The 24,458-nt window shown below is 38.2% G+C and overlaps 1 protein-coding gene across 1 annotated transcript; it reads right to left on the bottom strand.

Annotated features, from left to right (window-relative positions):
- Window positions 1-4,051: 4,051 nt before the first annotated feature.
- On the bottom strand, window positions 4,052-6,539 carry LOC113930388 (centromere protein V-like protein 3). The gene has a single exon (XM_035725666.1). It carries the CDS (start codon window positions 6,519-6,521, stop codon window positions 5,736-5,738), a length of 786 nt encoding a protein of 261 aa, XP_035581559.1. The 5' UTR covers window positions 6,522-6,539; the 3' UTR covers window positions 4,052-5,735.
- Window positions 6,540-24,458: the final 17,919 nt, after the last annotated feature.

Below are 24,458 nucleotides of genomic sequence, written 5' to 3'. Positions count from 1 at the left end.
TAATATATAAACCTGTTAAATCACTATGTTGTACACCTGAAACTAATGTGACATTGTGTGTCAACTATACTCAAATAAAAAATTTTAAAAAAGTACGCAACAAGGAAACTTTTGGAAGTAATGAGTATATCTATTACCTTGATTGTGGTCAAGGTTTTATGGTTGTGTGCGTATGTCCAAATTGTATACATTAAATATGTGCAGGTTTTGTCTATCAATTATCCCTTAATAAAGCTTTTTTTAAAGAAGAAATTTTATTTTATTTTTGAATTTATTTGAAAGAGTGAGCAAGGGGAGGGGCAGAGGGAGAAAGAATCCTCCAGCAGACTCCCCACTGAGCATGGAGCCAGATGCAGAACTCGATCCCAGGACCCTGAGACCTGAGCCAAAATCAAGAGTTGGCCGCTTAACTGACTGACCCACCCAGGTGCCCCAAAGCTTTTTTTTTTTTCTTTAAGATAAAGTATATGGAGATGTTTATACTTGGCTGTTTTGTGGTAATAGTATAATAATTTTTTTCTTTGCAATTTTATACTTTTCTGTTTTTCCTTACACTGTACATTTGTTGTTTTTGAAATCCGAAATAAATATGTTTAAAAAAAAAGATAGCAGGAAGGGAAAAATGAAAGGGGGGAATCGGAGGGGGAGACCAACCTTGAGAGACTATGGACTCTGAGAAACAAACTGAAGGTTCTAGAGGGGAGGGGGGTGGGGGAATGGGTTAGCCTGGTGATGGGTATTAAAGAGGACACGTACTGAATGGAGCACTGGGTGTTAGACGCAAACAATGAATCATGGAACACTACATCAAAAACTGATGATGTAATGTATGGTGATTAACATAACATAATAATAATAATAATAAAAAGAATTGAGGAACTCAGTAAAAAGGCAAATTCTTGAACCCTACCCCAGACCTGCTGAATCAGAATCCTTTGTATGGGACCTGGAAATCCTGGTTTTTATCAATCGCCCCAGATGATTCTAGGGCACTGGGCTAAAGATCAAGCAAAAGCAGAGATTCCTATAGGAATTTCTGGAATGGGTGGTAAAAAAATAACTCTTGTGTTAATTAGTTTTTGTTTTTTTTAATAAATTGGTTGCTCAAAGCTAAAAAAAAATGATGTAATGTATGGTGATTAACATAATAAAATTTAAAAATGTACTTTCTCTGTGTAAAAACAAAAACAAAAGCGAAACATTGGTTAGTTGTTTCCCCACTCCTTTTTACTCAAATGATACATACATTTTTCTGAAATTTTTTTTTACCATTGGCAAGAAATAGCTATGTTTTAATTTATATACTTTCTAAATAAGTCTGAATTTTATCAAAATACAGTAGTAGCTCTTTTTCAGTGCCTGGCACATAGTGGGTACTCTTAGTTTATACATACATAGATATTTATTGAATACTGATATGTCAGATACTGTACTAAGCACTTGGAGTTCATAAAGAATTGGATAGGATCCTTACCCTCAAAATGCTTACAGAAAACAACAAGCAAATACAATTTATGATTTGATAAAGCGGTCAGAATAGAAGTCTGTTCCTCATGTGCATCATACTCTCTGACTTCCAAGACCTCATATATATTATTCCCTTTCTCTGGGGAATTCTACTTCCCTTTCCACCTGACCAACCCCTATTTATTTGTTATGTCTCATATGGAAATTCTCCTCCTTTGAAATGCTGTGGCTTGCCCTCATCTGGATATGTATTATCAGGACATCTCGAATTCCCCCATCACTGTGAGAACCTACTACAATTTTTTGAAGTTTCTTGTTTTGTTGTCTGTCTCCTTCAACATTCTGTTAGCTCCACAAAGACTGAGACCAGGTACGTATCCCACAGCCTACTTCAGGATTTGGCATACTAATGTAAGGGAATGCACTATGATACCTGGAAGTCTCAGTTCATAGTATAAGGATAAAAAGCAGAAAAAAAATGCGTCCACATCAATTTCCTATTCATATGTCACCAATAAAGCTGGATGAATAGACAGGCTAAAGACTTGAAATTTACTGATAGAGGTTCTTTTCTTAATATACTAACTAGTGCAAGATTTCATTCAGTGAGAAAAGGGAAACTGGAAATAGTATCTGGGGGCAATGATTTTATGAAAGATCTCCTTCATGAAAAGAGCCCCACAGAAAGAGACAAGTCTTTTTCTACTTGAAACTGTTCTTGTTGGTTGTAATTCCTGGAACACTTATTGTAGGGAAAAGCAACCCAACTACTGGGCTTCTTTCCCAGAGACTCTGGGGAAGAAAGCATCACCCATCCCCTTTGAATTTCTCAAGGGTTCAACAGTAAAATCATCCAATAATGTGACATTACTTACAATGTCCACCAGAGGGTGATATGCCACTGCGGGTATCCCCTTTTATAGCATGACCTGTGAGGACTAAATTTAGTTACTTACAATCTATAATTTTAAGAATACATTATAAATAAAAGAAGCCCTTTCGGTAGATGTGAAGACATAAAGAAAAGATGGGAATGGCACAAATCTTGCCCCCATTCCGCAGAATAGACTAGATTCCCGGGGTCTTAGAATGCTTTGCCTCCAACCTGATATGTGACTAACGGCACAGAGTTTGTGGTTTCTCCTGGAATATAGCTGGTCTCTTTAGGTTCCTTCATATCTCACCCTGGAGAAAGGACAAGATTAGGAAAGGAGTATTATTATTGTAACCATTTTAGAGATGAGGACCCTGAAACTGAAGCCCAGAGAAGTTTATTAACTGATTCAAGAGTAGGGACTTTTTTTCTGTGCTCCCCCAGCACCCTGTTCTTGTCCTAGCCACACTCTGTGGTAAGCTCATGGTTATTTGTCTCTCTCATCCAGCAGGCAGAAATGATAGGGGCCTAGGCACTGCATATTGTTCATTGCTCTATCCTAGCATGGAGAGCAGGGCTGGACAACCAGTAGGGATAAAATAGGGGTAAAGTGGAGAGAAAATAAGGTATGAGGTGGGGTAGGATGACATTCCGTCTAGGGTGATTCCCCTCTTAACAGCTTGGATGGATGAGGACAGGAACATGTCTATGAGGACAGAGAGGAAACAGTGGATATAGTTTGATGAATCCATTAAAAGGGGATGGAGCATTTAGCATCCTGTAGACTTGTGGCTTACTGCTCCTTTTTTACCCCATCACTGGACTGCTCTGACTCTCACTTTAAGTTGCTCAAAAAATGGCACCTGAGAGAATGTATATGGAGGTGTCTTAATCCTAGAGCTGAATACAATTATGACCATTGATTCTGTTTATCAATGTCCTGATCTAATAAGAGCAATAACCACAGCAAATTCCTGGTGCGTTATCAGTCACTGGGCCAGAAGACTGTATGTATGACTTCATTTAGTCCTCACAGTGAGGGAGAGTGTGGGTTTTACAGATTTTATACCTATAGTAGTAGGTAGAAGAGTTGGCATTTCAGCCCAGACCCACAAGCCAAGTCCTTGCACTTTCTTTGAAATAAGAGATGCCTAAAAAGCATGGCACACAGACCACTATCAGTGTCCATGATGACTTTAATGGTGCATGGACAAACCTTTATTATGTAGTTTTTAAATGATATTTTTTGTGCAACAGAAAAAAAAAACTAATGCAGAAGGGGAAAAAAATACTGACACCACACAACCCGTGCCCAAACTCCCAAAGACTCCCTTAAACCCCTCTGTCCTTTCCCCAGCATTCCTCATTGGTTCTGAGCTGCTTATTGCTTCTCTTTCTCTCCAAATCTCCATCCTCAGATATCTGGGAGATCATTCCCTTTCCCAACAGCTTGTCCATCCTCAGGTTCTAGCACTGTCTCCCATCCCTTTTCACCACACAACTGTCTCCTACCTGCATTCTCACACGTGGAAAGCAGCCTAGGACCCATAACTAGTATGCAGGTTAACAATGCTCTCTGAAACTCTTGAATGTGAGTTTTTAACAAAATGAATTCATGAATGATTTGCACATGGCACAGAGAAGAAGAAACATCAATATTCACTTTGAAAGAAAAGTCACTCAGAAACAGAGAAATTATACATACACACATTTATTGGTACAGAAACACTGACGTGGTAGAAGCATGAAGTCTTGAGCCATCTTCTTTTATTTCTCTCTGGATCCCATCCATGCAATGGACCATGGAATGTCATAGAGGTGTAACTCTAGGTGTAATTTGGTCTTTTCTGACCACCAGGATGACTGAATCTCGTAGGGGCATATGTGCATGTTCATGTTCTCTCCCTCTCTCTCTGCCTTTTCTACCTCAACCCAACCTCTAGATGGTAAAGGGATAGGCCAAGCTATTCCAAATAATAAAGGAGGAAGCTTGAGGAGTAGAGGGTCATGTTAGGGAAACCAAGTCATAAATTTCCTTCCTCTAGGATGGGGTGGGGGGGATGATGGAAAATGAGAGGTAAGGATTGAAGGATGATAGCGTCTCTGTGTGATGGCTGTCGTGTTATTTGCAATACATGGAAACACATACCTATTTAGTTCATTTTTAAGTTATTGATAGATATGTCGTTAATTCAATGTATACTGTATGCACATCTAATGAAATATATGTACAGAAGAGAGACAGACAGCAAGAAAAAGAGATGGAAAGAGTTCCAGGCCCTTTTATCCAAGGGAGAGAACACTGAGAGTCTTTATTCATACTTTTCTCCTTCAAAATATTACCATTATAGTGAAAAGCTGGGAAAAAAGGCAACTATCCATGAGAAGAGGTTGGTTAAATAGGTTATGGAAGATCCACATTTTTTAATTCTACGAAGCTATTAAATGATGGTCTTTATACATATCATTTGATTGGAAAAGACACCTATTGTTTGATAAAAATCTCAGGTATCAAGAAATTACATATAAATTGATGCTGATTTATAATGTACAACATAGAAATGCATAGTTTTCTAGTTACTAAGTATTTATTTCTGGAACACTTTTTATCTGAATACTTAACACATGTTCAAGATAGGAATTTCAAAACATCAAAGAAGGCGTACATACAGTGCACAGACATCTTTCTCATTCTTCTGTCCCCCCATCACCCTACCCACAGGCAGTTTCTAAAACAAAACCAAGCAAAATGGCATTTGAAAACGTAAGTGCAATGAGGTATGTCACACTAATGAGCCTTAAACATATTATACAAAAACACATTAAATAAGCAATGTGGCTGAAACCAATGCATATCTCTAAGTAGCGAAAACGTGAGTGCTTAACCTAACACACACACATGCACACAGATAATCAATAGGAAGCGTCCTAATAAGTGTTCACAGAAGTGTTTGGATATAGTGAGTGGTCCTACATACCAGGTGCGGCCGTTAAAAACAATCTTGTTCACAATAGCACCATAACGGTACAGTACGTATGAATGATCTGAAAATGACCTATGAGAACTCTATGAAGAATAAAGAATACAAGGGAGTGTTACACAAGGCGACTTGAAAAAGTAGAGACGCTACTTATTGGATTGGAAGATTCGGGCTGTGGACAGACAAATGTGTGCTCAGTTTTTTAATCATAAGCAAGTCCAAGTCCGTCACAAAACACTGAAAGGGAAGGGGTGGGGGGCTGGAGAGACATCACGGGTTCACCAGTCCAGAAACCGACCTCTTTCATACAGCAATCCTCGAGGGGAGGGGTGGGGATGGAGGGGGGAACCGGGCATGTTTCAGGCGTGTTTCGGCCCCAGTCACCGCTCCTCTTCGGGAGGAGAGGCAGGGGCTCACTCGGGGGACGCGTGCTGGATGGCCTTGGGCTCCTTCACGGCCTCCTCCCCCCAGTCGCCCCCGTCGACCTCCTCGATGACCACACTGCGCACCGTGCCGGCGTCCAGGCAGTGCGGGGCGACGCCATACACGCCGGGGTCAGAGACAGAGGCGTGGAAACTCTGCACCCCGCACCTGCTGCAGAAGCTGTGCAGCGCCGGGTGCGCGTGGGATCGATAGGTGACGATGCTCTCGGCGCCCAGCAGGAGAGTGAAGCGCGAGGCCGGCACCAGGAAGTGTCGGTGCTGCTTCTTCCTGCACAGCCTGCAGCTGCAATCCACCACGCGCAGGTCTGCGGGGGCCCAGACGGCGAAGCGGACCGCGCCGCAGTGGCAGCCTCCCGTGTGATACACCAGGCCTGGGTACTCGAAGGTGTCCAGCAGGAACTTGGCGGCGCCCTCGCAGCTGAGGCCCCGCCGCTTCCTGAACGTCTCCCAGCGCTCCCGCTGCGCGCCCAGGTCCATCTCGCCGGGGGACACAGCGGGCGCCGGCGGCTTCGGGGATCGCAGCGGCCCTTTGGAGCCTGCCTCCCGGGCCCGCCGCCACCAGCGCTTCCGCCGCAACCTTGCGGGATCCCGCCTGGCCGCCACCGGCTTCCTTCCCGCCGCGTGGCTCCCCACGCGGACTTGGAAAGGGGGGCGCCGCGCGCCCATCACCGCGATGGCTGTGCAAGCGGCGGCGGGATCCCCGGGCCGCTTCCGCCCCCGCGGCTGGGTGCCGGCGCCGTTCCTCACTCTGCCCATGGCGCCTGCCGCCTTCCAAGCGCGTGCCCACCGCCGCTGGTTTCCTAGTAAGTTGCTGAGCAACCTCATTGCGTCAGCCTGATTGGCCACTTGTTGAATGTGTTGTAGAGACCCTTTCTTTGACCCTATCAAAATAGCTTTTACTGGCCTGAAATTCTGGCTAAGCCTATCAGCTGTCCCTTCTCCTAAATACTATTTTCTATTGTTCATTCAAATTAGAAGCCCACCCTTAGAATATTGAAACACTGAGAATGCGGCAGACCTTTTATCTAGCTTGCATGCAGCAGCAGACAAAACAGTTTAAAATAAGCACTGTTCATCTAGTGTAGAAGAGACAAACTGAAACATACACAAAATGTGTAGTGTGTAATTGTACTATAGTCGGGGCTAATAAAAATGATGGCCCACGATACTATGTTACAACACACCAGTGGACCCAAAGAGAGAAACTGGGTGTTAACTTCAATACAGGACAAGAAGTTTACTTGTGTAAATTTGTCTTCAAAGAATAAGAGGTAAAAGAAGAAACAATGCATTAATTTGTCCATCTATACCGAGAAAAATTAACAGCTATGAGAATCATAAATATGAAGCTGAAACTTTGGAAATTGATGTGATCATTGGGCATGGCCAGAGGAGAGACACCATAAAATGAGCATGGATCCTCCTTCTGGCAGTATAATCAGTACCTGGGAAAACAGTGAGGAATCTTCCAAAATGTGCTTTCTGAATTAAGTAGTGACATCTACACACACTGGGTGCAAGCAGAGATCCACACACAGATTTAATAATTCTTAATATTTTGTCATATATATCCATGCGTATGTGTGTATACTTTTTGAAAAATACTTTTAAGTAAGATACATCAATGCCACTTAATCTCTCAATATTTCAGCACTCATGTCCTAGGAATAGAGACTGTGACAATAAATAAAGGAAAATCTCACTAAAGTGGACTGGGGATGCTAGAAGGGGAGGCTGGTAGGGAAACTTCCTGAAGAATTGTCAATTACAGACCCCTATCAGAAGAATCTCAACAGGAAAGAATGATCAATTATAGGCCTGTCTTAACAGGGAAAGATGTATATTGCATCTCCTACAAGAAATCCACTACCCCTGCAACTCAGCCAATGAGAAATGTTCATCACCCTGAGCTCTTTCTTTTCTCCAATGGACTTTTGTTCAAAACAACATCTCCCAAATGCCTCCTTCTTTCCCATAAAATAACATTCCTCTCCTTTGTTGGACTTGCCTGTGGTTTTGCCATAGCTTGCTTGTCCTGGATTGCAATTCTCTGCTATTTCCACATAAACCCATTTTTGCTGGTAAAATTACTGGCAGCTTTATTTTTAAGGCTAACAAGACCTAATTTCTTGTATAGCCACAGTATCATCACATCTACAAATCAATATAATTTTCCAATTTCATCTAACTCCCAGTATATATTTAAATTTCCTAAATTGTTTCCTAAATGTGTTTTATAAAAAGATTTTCCCCCTCAACATGATCTAATGAAAATTCACACATTAACTTTGGTTAATTCTTTTTAGATCTTGCCTCCCAGAGATCTGGAGGCAAGGGAAACAAAATCAAAAATGAACTATTGGGACTTCATCAAGTAAAAAGCTTCTGCACAGTGCAGGAAATGATTAACAAAAATTAAAGTCAGCCTTCAGAATGGGAGAAGATATTTGCAAATGACATATCCCATAAAGGTTTAGTATCCAAAATATATAAGGAACTTATCAAACTCAACACCCAAAAAACAAGTAATCCAGTAAAGAAATGGGCAGAAGATGGGGCACCTGGGTGGCTCAGTCCGTTAAGCATCCTACTCTTGATTTTGGCTGAGGTCATGATCTCAGGATCTTGGGATCGAGCCCTGCAGGGTGTCGGCTTGTTTCCCTCCCCCCTCTGCCCCTCCACCTGCTCATGCTCTGTCTATCTCTATCTCTCAAAGAAATAAATAAATCTTTTAAAAAAGGAAATGGATAGAAGATATGAATAGACATTTTCCCAAAGAAGATGTACAGATGGCTAAGAGACACATGAAAGATGCTCAACATCACTCATCATCAGGAAAATACAAACCAAAACCATGATGAGATACCACCTCACACCTGTCAGAATGGCTAAAATTAACAACACAGGAAACAACAGATGTTGGCAAGGATGTGGAGAAAGGGGAACTGTTGGTGGGAATGCAAGCTGGTGCAGCCATTCTGGAAAAGAGTGTGGAGATTCCTCCAAAAGTTAAAAATAGAACTACCCTATGACCCAGCAATTGCACTACTAGGTATTTACCCAAAGGATACAAAAATACCCATTTGAAGGGATACATGCACCCACAATATTTATAGCAGCATTATCAACAATAGACAAATTATGGAAAGAGCCCAAATGTCCAACAACTGATGAACGGATAAAGAAGATATGGTATATATATACAACGGAATATTACTCAACCATAAAAAAGAATGAAATCTTACCATTTGCAACAATGTGGAGGGAGCTAGAGAGTATTATGCTAAGCAAAATAAGTCAGTCGGAGAAAGACAAATACCATATGATTTCACTCATATGTGGAATTTAAGAAACAAAGCAGATGAACATAGGGGGAAGAGAAAGAAAGGCAAACCAGAAAACAGACTCTTAACTATAGAAAACAACCTGAAGGCTACTAGAGGGGAGGTGGGGGGTTAAATGGATGATGGGTATTAAGGAGGGCACTTGTGATGAGCACTGGGTATTGTATGTAAGTGATGAATCATTAAATTCTACTCCTGAAACTAATATTACACTGTATGTTAACTAACGGGGACTTAAATAAAAACTTGAAGTTAAAAAAAATAATAATCAACCAGGCCAGTCAATTGCTGATTTTGCCCGATTCTTTCCTTGTAGTGTCCTTTAGATTGATCTACCCAATATTTGCCCTCTACAGCTAAAAATCAAATCCAAAGGCTTAATTAGATTCAAGTTACACATTTTTGGCAAGTATGTTGTTTTGGCAGATGTTGTATACTTCATATCACATCACATCAGAGGTTCATGATGTCAAGTTATTCCATTAGTAATGATACTAAATGCTCTATCTTCATTAAGATAATCATTGCCAGATTTCTCCTTTGTGGAGGTAGAGTTTTCCTTTTGCAATAAGCAAGTAATCTGAGGGGTGTTATTTTGACACTGTGTGAATATCTTGTTCCTTTCCAACTTTTGCCTAATGGTTTAAGAATCCATTGATAACCTTTGATTGAACCAATTATTTCAATTGTTTGATTACAAAATGGTAATTTTTAAAAAAGATTTTATTTATTTATTTGAGTCGGGGGGAGAGTAGCAGAGGGAGGGGGAGAAGCAGGCTCCCCGCTGAGCAGGGAGCCTGACATGGGGTCCAATCCCAGGACCCTGAGACCATGACCAGAGCCAAAGGCAGACACTTAACCAACTGAACCATCCAGGTGCCCCCAAATGGTGATTTTTCTCATTTTAATTTTCCTTCTACTTTTATTAGCTGACTTTCACCCATAAACATGACCTTTCTCTGATCAAGTGTGGATGGACTACTGTTTCTCCCTTAAAGGCAGGGTATATATTTAATTCTTTACCTTTAATTATCAGTTTGCAGAGTAAAGAGTAAGAGTAATAGTAATCTTGAATTCAATAATTTATAGTGAACTAATTTTTTTAAGTACAAAGTATTCCAACTTTGGCCCACAGGAGCCTTTTCAAACTGGATCCTGTGTCCTTTTGCATATCTCCATTATTCTTTGACAACTTCCTTGTTTTCTGGAACAACCAGATGTCCCAAGCTCTCCTTAGATTTTTACACTCCCAGCCGTGGAATCACACATTTCTACAAGGAGCTCTGGTTCCTTTTAGTGGAGCATGGTATTTAGAACAATGCCTAGGCATATCATGACAGATTTATTATTGAATTTTTATTGAGATAAATGTAGATATGCATACAGATGTAATATATAATATGGAAAAATCCTTTGTGCCCTTTACCCAGTTTCCCCCAATGGTAGTATTTTGCAAAACTGTAGTATGACAACTAAGATATTTTTATTGATAAAATTCACCAATCAATAAGATTGATTTCCCAAGTTTTATGTGTACTCATCTGTGTGTATATTTAGTTCTGTAGTGTAAGCTCTGACAGTTGGCTTTTCTTTTGTAATGCAAGTGCCTTGACTTAAGGTTTGATTGCCAAGGCATCTACTTCACAGGGGCATCCACTTCAAATACAGTACCATCTAAGTCTAGATAAAGAGCCAGGCTGTTCCCACACCACCCCCAGACTCCTTTGTTTTAAAAGTCATTTGGACCTCTTGTTTTTTCTCTTCCCACACTTTATTTTTTTTAAAGATTTTATTTATTTATTTGAGAGAGCGAGAACGAGAGAGAGAGAGAGCACATGAGAGGGGGGAGGGTCAGAGGGAGAAGCAGACTCCCTGCTGAGCAGGGAGCCTGATGTAGGACTCGATCCCGGGACTCCAGGATCATGACCTGAGCCGAAGGCAGTCGCCTAACCAACTGAGCCACCCAGGCGCCCTCTCTTCTCACACTTTAAATTCCTGCTATTTTGTTTAAAATTCATCAATAATGAGTTGGCCTTCGAAACCCAAGGCCCCCACCTACACCCCAATAAAAACAGAATCCTAGGCCCTTCCTTACTCTCCCCTGCCTCCCCATGACCTTGCTGTGACACTCCAGGTGTCCTATGTAATTTCCACAATGTGTAAGTAACAAACCTTTATTTTCACAGTTTCCTGATGGTTGTTCCTTGCAATCATGATAAGAACCACAAGGGCCAGTCCAGCCACAACAAAACAAGTTCTATGCAACTAGATCACATATATAAATTCATGTCCCATCATTGCAGCCACTAACCACTGGTACCACAAATCTGTTCAACATTTCTAATATGCTGTCATTTCCAAAACTTTATATAAATGAAATCAAACAGTATGTAGCTGTTTAAGATGGGCTTTTATTCACTCAACATAATACTCTGTATCATCAAATTTGTTTGGTGTATCAATAGTTAATTTTTTTTTATTCCTGAGTAGTATTTCATGATGTGCATATAGTACAGTTTGTTTAAACATTTAGCTATTGAAGGACATCTAGAATGTTTCTAATTTTTAGCTGTGACAAGTAATTCTACTATGGACATTTGTGTACAGGTGTCTGTGTGACCATAAGTTTTTATTTATGATAAAGAGTGCATTTGCTGGGGCATATAGTAATTGCATATTTAGTTTTATAAGAAACTGCTAAACTATTTTCCAGAGTGGCTGTGCCATCTTACATTCTCACCTGCAACTCAGAGTGATCCAATGTCTCCATATCCTCCCCAGCATACAATGTTGTCACTTCTGTGGTTTTAATTTGAGTTTCCCTCATGGTTAATGATATTGGACATCTTTTCATGTGCTTATATGCAATATGTCTCTATATCCTCATGTCTTTGCCCATTTCCTAATTGGATTTTTGTTGGTTTTTTTTTGTTTTATATTTTTACTGTTGAGTTTTGAGAACAATTATATACTCTTGATGGTAGTTCCTTGTTGGAGATTTGGTTTGCAAATATTTTTCTCTAGTCTGCACTTACTTTCTGTCCTCTTTACAATGGGTTTTGCAGAGGAAAAGTTTTTAATTTTATGACATCCAATTTATCAATTTCTTCTTTATTGATCATGCTTTTATTGTTAGGCCTAAGAACTCTTTGGCCCTAACCCCCAAAGATTTTCTTGTGTTTTTTCTCCTTAAGGTTTTAAAGTTTTATATTTAAGTCTGTGATTTACTTTGAGTTAATTTTCATATAAGGCGTTAGGTTTAGATCAAGATATTTTTGCCTATGGATGTCCAATTACTTCAGCGCCATTTGTTGAAAAGGGCATCCTTCCTCCACTGAATTGTTCTTGTACCACTGTACAAAACAAGATGAACATATTTGTGTGGTTCTATTTCTGGGCTCTCTATTCTGCTCCACTGATCTATGTGTCTATACCTGCACTAATTCCACACAGTCTTAAGTAGTGTAGCTATATAGTAAGACTTCATATCACATAAAATCATTCCTGACACTTTATTCATTTTCAAGATTATTTAAGCTATTCCAGGGACTGTGACTTTCCATATAAATTTTAGAATAAGCTTGTCTATGTCTACAAAAATCCTGCTGGAATTTGGATATTAAATTGCATTAAACCTATAGATGAATTTGGAGAAAATTGACGTCTTTACTATGTTGAATCTTTGTATCTCTGAATATAGTTTGCTTCTCCATTTATTTAATTCTTTGATTATTTTCATCAGTATACATATGTATGTATATGTATACGTACAAATACTGTATATGTTTTAAGTGCATACCTAAGTATCTTAGTCTGCTTGGGCTTTCATAACAAACTACCATAGACTGTGTGGCTTAAAGAGTGGAAATTTATTTTCTCACAGTTCTGAAGCCTAGAAATCTGAGATCAGAGTGCCAGCATGGTTGGGTTCTAGTAAGAGCTCTCTTCAAGTGCTCACATGGCATTTCCTCAGTGCATGCATAAGGAGAGAGAGAGAGAGCTTCCTCTTCTTTTAAGGCCACCAATCCTGTTGAATTAGGACTCTACCTTTATGACATCATTTAACCTTAATTACTTCCTAAAAGCCTTATCTCCAGATAAAATCACATTGGGGGTTAGGGCTTCAACATATGAATTTTGGGAGGGGGTGGTTTGCACAACTGAATCCATAGCATTAAGTAATACATTTTCTTTAAAGTAATTGAAAATTGGGGCACCTGGGAGGCTCTGTCAGTTAAGTGTCAGACTCTTGATTTCAGCTCAGGTCTTGATCTCAGGGTCGTAAGTTCAAGCCCTGCATTGGGCTCCATGCTGGGTGAGGATCCTACTTTTAAAAAATTAAAAATAAATAAATAAAGTAATTCTAAATGTAATTGCATTTTTAAGTTGGTTTCCACTTATTCATTGATAGTATATAGAAATGGGATATATTTTAATGTGTTGATCTTTTAACCTGTGACATGGCTGAACTCACACTAAATACTAGGATTTTTCTTTTGCATTAAATACTAAGACTTTTTGGTAGATTCCTTGGAATTTTATGTATAGACAATCATGTCATACGCAAATAGAGGCAGTCTTATTTTTCCATCTAATTTTTTATTTTTTTTCTTTATCTTGCTTTATTGCCCTGGTTAGAATTTCAGTATTATGTTGAGTAAAATTGGTAAGGACATAAATCCTTGCCCCCTTCCCAATCCTAGGGGAAAAGTCTTTCATTATTAAGTATTACGTTGGAAAAGTTTTTGATAGATGCTCTTTACCAATTTCAGGTAATGCTATTACTTGCTGAAAGTCTTTTTTTGTTTGTTTTGAAGTTTTACATTTTAAAAAAATATATTTGACATATAACATTATGTAAATTTTAGGTGTTCAACATGTTGACTTGATACATTTATATATTATAATATGATTGCCATTGTAGCAATAGTAAGCACCTCTATCATGTCCATCATTGTCATTTCTTTTTTCATGGTGGGAATAATTTAGATCTAGTCTCTTAGCAGGTTTGATGACTATAATATAATATTGTTGTCTACATTCACTATACTTCGCTTTTGATCTCCAGGACTTATTTAGATACTAGTTGTATGTTTGTACCCTTAAACAACATCTCTCTATTCTCCCACACCAAGCCCCTGGTTACCACCATATTATTCTCTTTTTTATGTTTGGCCCTTTTAGAGTCCACATATAAGTGATACCATACAGCATTTGTCTTTTTATGCCTGATTTATCTCATTTAGCATAATGTCCTCAGGGTCCATCCATGTTGTTAAAAATGGCATGAGTTCCTTCTTTCTCATAGCTGACTAATATTTCACTATATCTATGTCTATATATCTTGATCCATTCAACAATTTATGGGCATTTAGGTTGTTTTAGTGTCTTAGCTATTGTGAGTGAATAATGCTGTAAAAAACGGGAGTGCATATATCTATTTGATATCCTCTTTTCATTTCCTTGGGGATATACCCAGAAATGGAATTGCTGGATGATGTGGTAGTTCTATTTTTTTAATTTTATGAAGAAACTCCAGTGAACAGAACTTTGAGCAATGCCCCTGTTTGTCATTTTGCTTGGAAGGAGAAATGGTCACTTCATGGGCTATGGCCAAAAGTTTGGCTGGATGGTCAGGGATTTAGAAGGAACTTGGAAAACTGTTGACAAGGAAATCTGGGGAAGATCCATATGGATAAACGTTTCTGAATGGGTGAAAATGCAAAAATATTTGTGTCTCCTGTTAATGTCCTCTTGAGGGTGACCTCAGAAAATAATAACTTTAATAATCAAATGGATAGAATGACACATTTTGTGGATACCAGTCAGCTTCTTTCACCAGCCACCCTGTCATCTCTGTCATTGCTCACTGGATTCATGAACCAAGTGGCCATTATGTCAGTGATAGAGGTTATGCCTTGGCTCAGCAACATGGACTTCTACTCACCAGGGATGACCTGGCTAGAGCCACTTCTGAGTGCCCAATTTTCCGGCAGCAGAGATCAATACTGAGCCCCCAATATGGGACCATTCCCCAGGGTGATCAGTCAGCTACCTGGTGGCAGGTTGATTATATTGGACCACTTACATCAAGGGAGGAGCAGCATTTTGTCCTTACGAGAATATATGCTTACTCTGGATACTGATTTATGGTCCCTGCTATGCTTCTCCCAAAACTACCATCTGTGGACTTAAAGAATTCCTTATCCACTCTCGTGGTATACCACATAGCAATGCAATTACTCGCTTCACAGAAAATGAAGTGGGTCCATGTTCTTGGAATTTATTGGTCCCTACCATGCTGAAGTGGTGGTCTTTGAATGGTGGAATGGCCTTTTGAAGACTCAATTACAGCTCTAGGTAGGCAGCAAAACCTTGTAGTGCTGGAACAAGGTTCTCCAGAAGGCTGTATATACTCTGATTCAGTGTCCAACATGTGACACTGGTTCTCCCATAGCCAGGATTCATGGGTCCAGTAATCAAGAGATAGAAATGGGAGTAGCAACACAATTACCCTTAGTGACCCACTAGCAAAATGTTTGCTTCCTGTTCCGATCATCATATGCTCCACTTGCCTACAGACCTTAGTTACAAAGGGAGGGATGCTTTCACCAGGAGATACACAACTATGATTCAACTGAACTGGAAGTTAAGACTGCCACCTGGCCATTGTGAGCTTCTCAAATCTCTGACTCAAAGGGTAAAGAAAGGAGTTACTGTGCTGGTTGGGGTGATTGATCCTGACTATTAAAGGAAATTGGTCTACTATTCCACAATACAGATAAGGAAAAGTATGTCTGGAATACAGGGCATATCTTAGTATTACCATGCCCTGTGGTTAAGGTCAATGGAAAATTACAGCAACCCAGTCCAGGTAGACTACTAATGGTCCAAACCCTTCAGGAATGAAGGTTTGGGTCACCCCACCAGATAAAGAACCATGACCATCTGAGGTGCTTGCTGAAGGCACATGGAATATGGAATGGGTAGTAGAAGAAGGAAGTTACAAATACCAACTATGATTATATGACCAGCTATGGAAAGGAGGACTATAATTTTCATGAGTGTTTCCTCTTTGTTATGAATATGTTCGTGCATGTGTATTTAAAATATCTTTGTTTTCTTCCTTCTCTTACCCTCTTAACAAATAACTTAAGATGTATTGACTTTATATGGTACTATTTAAGTATTTTAAATTTTACATCATAGTATTTAAATTATGAATAATCAAGGAGAAGAATATATATCACACAAGGAATTTGCATCCTTTTCTGGTGAAAAAGTGCATTTGCAGTTGTATGCAGCATTGCTTTATCATGTTAAGTAGAAGGATAACTTTGTTACTGTCTTTATTTGGAGATCAAGTATGGTTTAAGGCGATGTATGCATGTGCCAAGTTTGCAAGAGGTGGACTTATAATGCTTAATTTATGTGTCAACTTGACAGGTGTTTTTGAATGAGACATTTAACATTTAAATCAGTGAACTTTGAGTAAGCAGATTTCCTTCCATAATGTGGGTTGCCCTAATCTAATCAGGTGAAGGCTTGAATAGAACAAAAAGACTGGCAGCCCAGAACAAGAGGAAATCTTTCAGCAGCTTGCCTTTGGACTTCTTATGCACCATTGGCTTACCTGGGTCTCTACCTGCTGGCCTTCAGAATGGAACTGCACCATGGGCTCTCCCATGTCTCCAGCCTTCCAGCCCACATGGCATATTTTGGATTTACTGGCCTCCATAATCACATCAGCCAATTCCTTATAAGTCTATATATACACACATCCTCTTGGTTCTGTTTCTCTGGAGAACCCTGATATAAATACTTTGTGAGTTCCATAGTCTGTTTTCCACTCCTTCTGGAACTCCAAAGTTATGAATTATTAGATCTTTTGTTATTCTCCCACAAGTCTCTAATACTCTGCTCATTTCTTTTTTCGCAGTAATGTTCTTTCTGTTCACTAGATTGAGTAAATTGTATTGATCTCCCCACAAGCTCACTGATATTTTCTGTCATCTCTACTATTGAACCTATCCAATGAACTTTTTGTTCCATTATGTTTTTCAGTTGTATATTTTTTGATTCTTTTATATAACTTGTATTTCTTTGCTGAGGTTTTTGTTTCTTTTTCTTTTATTTTAAGCAAATTTATAATTACTTTTTGAAGCAGTTTTAGAGTGGCTGCTTTAAAATCTTTATGAGATTATTCCAACATCTAATTCATCTCAGTATTTGGTGTCATTTGATTGTTTTTTCTTATTCAAGTTTTTATCTTCCTGATTCTTGGTAAAACAAATGATTTTCAATTGTATTTTGAACATTTTGAACATTAGGTTAAGAGATACTTTATCCTATTTATAGCTTTTATTTTCTCAGGCAATCACCATATGTAGTGTATAGGTTCTGGCCTACTTTTGTGAACTGTAGTTTCAATGACAATTTAATTTCCTGAGACTTTGCAATGCTATTTTTTTTTTAGATTTTATTTATTCATTTGAGGGAGGGAAGGAGGGGGAGGGAGAGAGAGAGACAAAGAAGGGGCAGAGGGAGAGGGAGAAAGAATCTGAAACAGACTCTGTATTGAGTATAGAGCCCAACGCAGGGCTCGATCCCACAACAGCGAGATCATGACCTGAGCCAAAACCAAGAGTTGGATGCTTAACCAAATGAGCCACCCAGGTGCCCCTGCAATGCTATTTTGATCTGCTTCATTCCTCTGGCTTTGCTTGAGCTCCTATTGGTACTGCATGCAGAGAAAGAAGATGCCTCCTTCATCTCCCATTGTAGTTAAGTGAGTTGTGGGGAATCTGGACTCATGAGACAGAAAACATTTCGCCTAACCTGTTCTCCAGCTATTTAGTGCCAGTGGGCTTCCCACTTGACTTCTTCTGGCGTTGTCAAAGATGGGCTGCCTTCTACCATTGTGTGGAGGGCCAGGGGTCTAGGTGGAAGGTCAGGAAGCCCTGATCTAGTTCACCATCTGCAACTGGATATATAGCCAGCGAGATGTACCCAGCATGGGTGCCTTCAGCCATTAGGTGAAGGGCCAGGACCCACTAGAACTAGGTGGTTGTCTGCCAGTGAGTAGAAGATAAGGAAACATTGGCCTTGGACTGTCTTATGCAGTAGTGTAGAGAACTGGGAGACACTAAGCCAGCTGGCATTACCATTACAGATGGAAGAACTCATCTGCAGCCTCCCAATGTGGGGCAAGGAGTGTGTTGGCCTTCCCTGGGTTCTGCTGTTACTGCTTAGGGAAGATCTGATCCTGCTGTTGATTCTGGCTGCTGTGGAGCATGGACGATGAGTAGTTTCATCCCCTTCCCCAGCTCTTCTGGTGAAGCTACAGCAGGCAGATGACAGCTGCTGCCACTAGGTATGGATCTCCCTGCTAAGTTTTCCCTTTCCCAGATCTTTGTATAGGGAGAGAAGGCTTTTATTTTCCTTTTTTTTTTTTTCTGTCAATGCCTGTTGGCAGTGTCAGGATTATAGACTGCTTAGGCACCCAGTCTAGGATATGTAGGTGAATAGAAAGAAACCTTAGGGAACTCCCTGTCGTGTCATTATTCAAGTCCTGAGGTCCTTATTCAGTCTACCTTCTTTTTTCTATCTTTCAAAGTCTGTTGAATTATTTCCAGGGTATTTAGTTGTACTTATAGAGGCAGTTCAGGGAATGTGAGCCCATGCCATAGTCCAAAAACCAGACTATAATGACTAATTTTTGACATATTACAATCTAAATATATTTGTTCTTTACTTGGTTACATTTCTGGCTCCAGCTAAAAAGGGTTATGAAAACTTGTTTTATAGACAAAATAAACTCTCAATTCCAAAGAGTAATTGCTCCTGGAATGCAAGTGGAAATCAGTAGTAAGTCATACAACAAACATCTAAAAATATTTTAGTTCCATTATTCAGGGTCTGTTTTACTCCAGTGAAATGGAAAACCAAGATTCAACTAGTTCTCCAAGTATAATACTAGAGCTAGTCCATTTTTATTAAAACACTTGTAGCTTCATGACACAGTAAGGCTGGAAGCACAGAATGTAATTAAAATGGTTCTATCCCAGTTGCAATGAGAACATCTAGCACCCAGATCATTGTTTTTAAATACCATTTCTTAATGAAAGGAGTCAGGACTCTTGGGACAAATCACTGATTTCAGAGATGGAATAAAGAAAGTCTAAGATTAGTGTGGAACATCTTAATGGAATAGAAAATGAAGAAGTGCTGGGGCACCTGGGAGGCTCAGTCAGTTAAGCGTTGACTCTTGATTTCAGCTCAGGTCATGATCTCAGGGTCGTGAAATCGAGCCCTGCATTGGGCTCCCCACTGAGCATGGATCCTGCTTGGGATTCTCTGATTCTCTCTCTCCCTCTCCCTCTGCTCCTTTGCCGCTGCCACTCTCTTTCTCTCTAACAAAAACAAACAAACAAAAAGGAAGGAAGTGCTCAAAAAATGATAGGGTCTTGTCAAAAGAACATAAGAAACAGCTTGAATGGGGCTCAAACTGTCTAAACCTGTACAATTTGAGAATTAGAGTAAATAATGATATAGAACATTCTCTAGGATAGATCATATGTTGGGTCACAAAGCAAGACAAGAAATTTAAGAATATTGAAATCATATCTAGTATCTTTTCTAACCACGATAGTATGAAATTAGAAATCAATAACAGGAGGAAAACTGAAAAATACACAAATACATGAAAATCAAACAACACACTGCTGAATAATGAATGTGTCAAATTGGAAATTAAAAAGGAAATTAGAAAGTATCTTAAGACAAACGAAAATGGAAACAGAACATATTAAAATATACAGGATGCAGCAAAAGCAGTTCATTTTCTCAATTTATTTTATTTTATATTTTATTTATTTTTGTGGTTTCAATTTGCATTTTCTTTTTTAAAATTTTAATTCCAGTGTAATTAACAACAATGTTATGTTATATTAGTTTCAGGTGTACAATATAGTGATTCAACAATTCCATACATCACCCTGTGCTCATCACAACAAGTACACTACTTAATCTCCATCATCTATTTTACCCATCCCCCCACTCACCTCCCCTCTGGTAACCATCAGTTTGTTCTCTATAGTTAAGAGTCTGTTTCTTGGCTTGTTTCTCTCTTTTTTCCCTTGGTTCATTTGTTTCTTAAATTCCACATATTAATGAAATCACATGGTATTTGTCTTTCTCTGACTTACTTATTTTGCTTAGCATAATACTCTATAGCTCCATCCACATCCTTGCAAATGGCAAGATTTCATTCTTTTTCTATGACTGAATAATATTCCATTGTATATATATTACCACTTCTTTATCCATTCATCAATCGATGGACATTTGGGTTGCTTCCATAATTTGGCTATTGTAAATAATGTTGCTATAAACATAGAGGTGCATGTATCACTTTAAATTGGTTCTTTTGATGTAATTGTCCAGTTTTCCCTACACCATTTGTTGAAGAGACTGTCCTTTTTTCATTCCCATTCTATATTCTTCCCTGCATTGCCAAAGATTAATTGACCATTTACTTCTGGGTTTTCTATTCTGCTTTATGATCTATGTGTCTATTTTTGTGCCAATACCATACTGTTTTGATCAGTACAGCTTTGTAAATTAACTTGAAGTCCAGGTTTGTGATACCTCCAGCTTTGCTTTTCTTTTTCAAGATTGCTTTGGCTATTCAGGGTCTTTTGTGGTTCCATATATATTTTAGAATTGATCTACTTCTGTGAAAAATAGTGTTGGTATTTTGATGGGATTGCTTTAAATGTGTAGATTGCTTTGAGTAGTGTAGCTATTTTAACAATATTTATTCTTCCAATCCATAAGCATGAAATGTCTTTCTGTTTCTTTATGTCATCTTCAATTTCTTTCATCAATGTTTCATAGTTTTCAGAGTACAGGTCATTTACCTCTTTGGTTAGGTTTATTCCTAGGTATCTTATTATTTTTGGTGTAATGTAAACGGGATTTTTTTCCTACTTTCTCCTTCTACTGCTTCATTAGTATATACAAATGCAAAATATTTCTGTACATTGATTTTGTATCTTGTGACTTTACTGAATCATTTATCAGTTCTAGCAGTTTTTGGTGATCTTTCAGGTTTTCTATATATAGTATCATGTCATTTGCAAATAGTGAAAGTTTTATTTCTTCCTTGCTGATTTGGATACCTTTTATTTCTTTTTGCTGTCTGATTGCTGAAGCTAGAACTTCCAGTACTATGTTAAATAATGGTGAGAGTGGACATCCCTGTCTTGTTCCTGACCATAGAGGAAAATCTCTCAGTTTTTCCCCATTGAGGATGATGTTAGCTGTGAGATTTTCATATATGACCTTTATTACTTTGATGTATGTTCCCTCTCAACCTATTTTGTTGAGGGTTTTTATCATGAATGGATGTTGTACTTTGTCAAATGCTTTTTCTGCATCTATTGAACTAATCATATGTTTCTTATCTTTTATTAATGTGATATATCGTGTTGATTGATTTGCAAATATCAAACCACCCTTGCAACCCAGGAATAAATCACACTTGATCATGGTGAATGATTCTTTTAATGTATCATTGGATTTGATTTGCTAGAATTTGATTGAGGATTTTTGCATTTATGTTTACCAGGGATACTGGCCTGTACTTCTCTATTTTTCTTTTTTAGTGGTGTCTTTATTTGGTTTTGATATCAGGATAATGCTTGCCTCATAGAATGAATTTGGAAGTTTTCCTTAATTTTCTATTTTTTGGAATTTTTTGAGAAGAATAGGTATTAACTCTTCTTTAAGTGTTTGGTAGAATTCGCCTGTGAAGCCATCTGGCCACAGACTTTTGTTTGTTGGGAGTTTTTTGTTTTGTTTTGTTTTGTTTATTACTGATTCAATTTCCCTGCTGGATATATGTCTGTTCAAATTTTCTATTTCTTCTTGTTTCAGTTTTGGTAGTTTATCAATTTCTTCCACATTGTCCAATTTGTTGGCATATACTTTTTTCATAATATTCTCTTATGATTGTTTGTATTTCTGTGGTGTTGGCTGTGATTTCTCCTCCCTCATTAATGACTTTATTTATATGAGTCATTCTTTTTTTTTGATAAGTCTAGGTAGAGCTTTATCAATTTTATGATTTTTTTTAAAGAACCAGATCCTGGTTTCATTGATCTGTTCTATTGTTTTTTAGTTTCTATATCATTTTTTTCTGCTCCAATCTTTATTATTTCCTTCCTTCTGCTGGTTTTAGGATTTGTTGGTTCTTTTCTCTAGCTCCTTTAGATGGAAGGTTAAGTTATTTATTTGAGTTTTTTTTTTTTTTTACTTCTTGAAGTAGGCCTGTATTGCTATAAACTTCTCTCTTAGAACTACTTTTGTTGCATCCCAAAGGTTTTGGATTGTTTTGTTTTCCTTTTAATTTCTTTCCATGTGTTTTTATTTCTTCTTTGATTTCCTGGTTGACACATTCATTGATTATTAGCATCTTATATAGCCTCCATGTATTTGTGGTCTTTCCAGATTTTTTCTTGTGGTTGACTTATATAGTTCATAGCATGGTCAGAAAAGATGTAAGACTTTGATGTTCTTGAATTTGTTGAGGGTGGTTTTGTGGGCTGATATGTGATCTATTCTGGAGAATGTCCCATGTGAACTCAAAAAAGAATGTGTATTCTTTTGCTTTCAGATGGGATGTTCTGAATATCTGTGAAATCCATCTAGTCCAGTATGTCATTCAAAGCCATTGTTTCCTTTTTTATTTTCTGTTTAGATATCTGTCCATTCTCGTAAGTGGGGTGTTAAAGTCCCCTACTATTATTGTAGTATTATCAATTTGCTCCTTTATGTTTGTTGTTAACTGTCTTATGTATTTGGGTGCTCTGATGTTGGTGGCATAAATATTTAAAATAGTTATATCTTCCTGTTTGTCCCCTTTATTATTATATATTGTCCTTCTTTGTGTCTTATTACAGTCTTTGTTTTAAAGTCTATTTTTTTCTGATCTAAGTATTGTTACTCTGGCTTTCTTTTGACATCAATTTGCATAATAGATGTTTCTCCATCCCCTTACTTTCAATCTGTAAGTGTCTTTAGATCTAAAATGAATCTTTTAAAGGCAGCATATAGATGGGTCTTGTTTTTTTTTTTTTTTAATCCATTGTCACCCTATGTCTTTTGATTGGAGTATTTAGTCCATTTACATTCAAAGTAATTATTGATAGATATGTACTAATTGTCATTTTATTAGTTGTTTTGTGGTGGTTTCTAAAGATTTTCTCTGATCCTTTCCTGTGTTTCTCTCTTTCCTGTTTTGCTGATTTTACTAGTGATATATTTGGATTTCTTTCTCTCTATTCTTTGCCTGTTTATTATTTTTTGATCCATTATGTTTATATATAACCTCTTCTGCATATAGCAGTCAATTAAGTTGGTGGTCATTGAAGTTTGAACCCATTCTTTCCTCCTCTCCTCTCCTCTGCTTGTTTTAGGTATATGTTATTATATTTCATATCCTTTTTATTTTTTGAGTTGTTTCACTGAGTTTTTACAGAAATATTCATTCTTACTCCTTTTGTGTTTTCTACCTTTATACCTTCACTTTTGGCCTCTCCTTTCCACTCAAAGAGTCCCCTTTAGGGGTGCCTAGCTGGTTCAGTCAGTAAAGCATGCAACTCTTGATCTCAGGGTCATGAGATCGAACCCTACAGTGGGTGTAGAGATTACTTTAAAAAATAAAATCTTTAAAAAAAGAGAGTCCCCTTTAACATTTCTTGCAGAGCTGGTTTAGTGGTCACTAACTCTTAGTTTTTGTCTGGGAAACTATCTCTCCTGCTATTCTGAATGATAGCCTTGCTGGACAGAGTATTCTTGGCTGCAGATTTTTCCCATTCAGTACTTTGAATACATTATGCCACCCCTTCTGGCTTGCCAAATTTCCTTTGAAAAATCTGCTAGTCTTATGGGTTTTCCCTTGTTAAATTACTAAATTCTTTTGTCTTGCTGCATTTAGTATTTTTTTCTTTTTACTGTATTTTTCAAATTCAATTACAATATTTCTTGGTGTTTACCTGATTTTGTTGATTTTGATAGCGGTTCCTTGTTCCTCCAGGATCTGGACATCTGTTTCCTTCTCCAGATTAGGGAAGTTTTCAGCTATTATTTCTTCAAATAAATTTTCTGCCTCCTTTCTCTCTTCTTCCTGAACTTCTATAATGCAAATGTTATTATATTTGCTGGAGTCACTGAGTTCCCTGAGTCTATTCTCATTTATCATAATTCTTCTCTCTCTTTTGTTCAGGTTAGTTACTTTCCATTCCTCTGTCTTCTAGATCACTAAAATGTTCCTCTGCTTCTTCCA

Source organism: Zalophus californianus, chromosome X (assembly GCF_009762305.2).
Source record: "Zalophus californianus isolate mZalCal1 chromosome X, mZalCal1.pri.v2, whole genome shotgun sequence".
NCBI lineage: Eukaryota > Metazoa > Chordata > Mammalia > Carnivora > Otariidae > Zalophus > Zalophus californianus.
Note: the sequence above shows the minus strand (reverse complement) of the source record. Positions and strands in the feature narration are given on the sequence as shown.

What these genes read in the sequence shown, in the direction of transcription:
- LOC113930388 (XM_035725666.1), bottom strand. Translation starts at nt 6,521, where the DNA reads ATGGGCAGAGTGAGGAACGGCGCCGGCACCCAGCCGCGGGGGCGGAAG.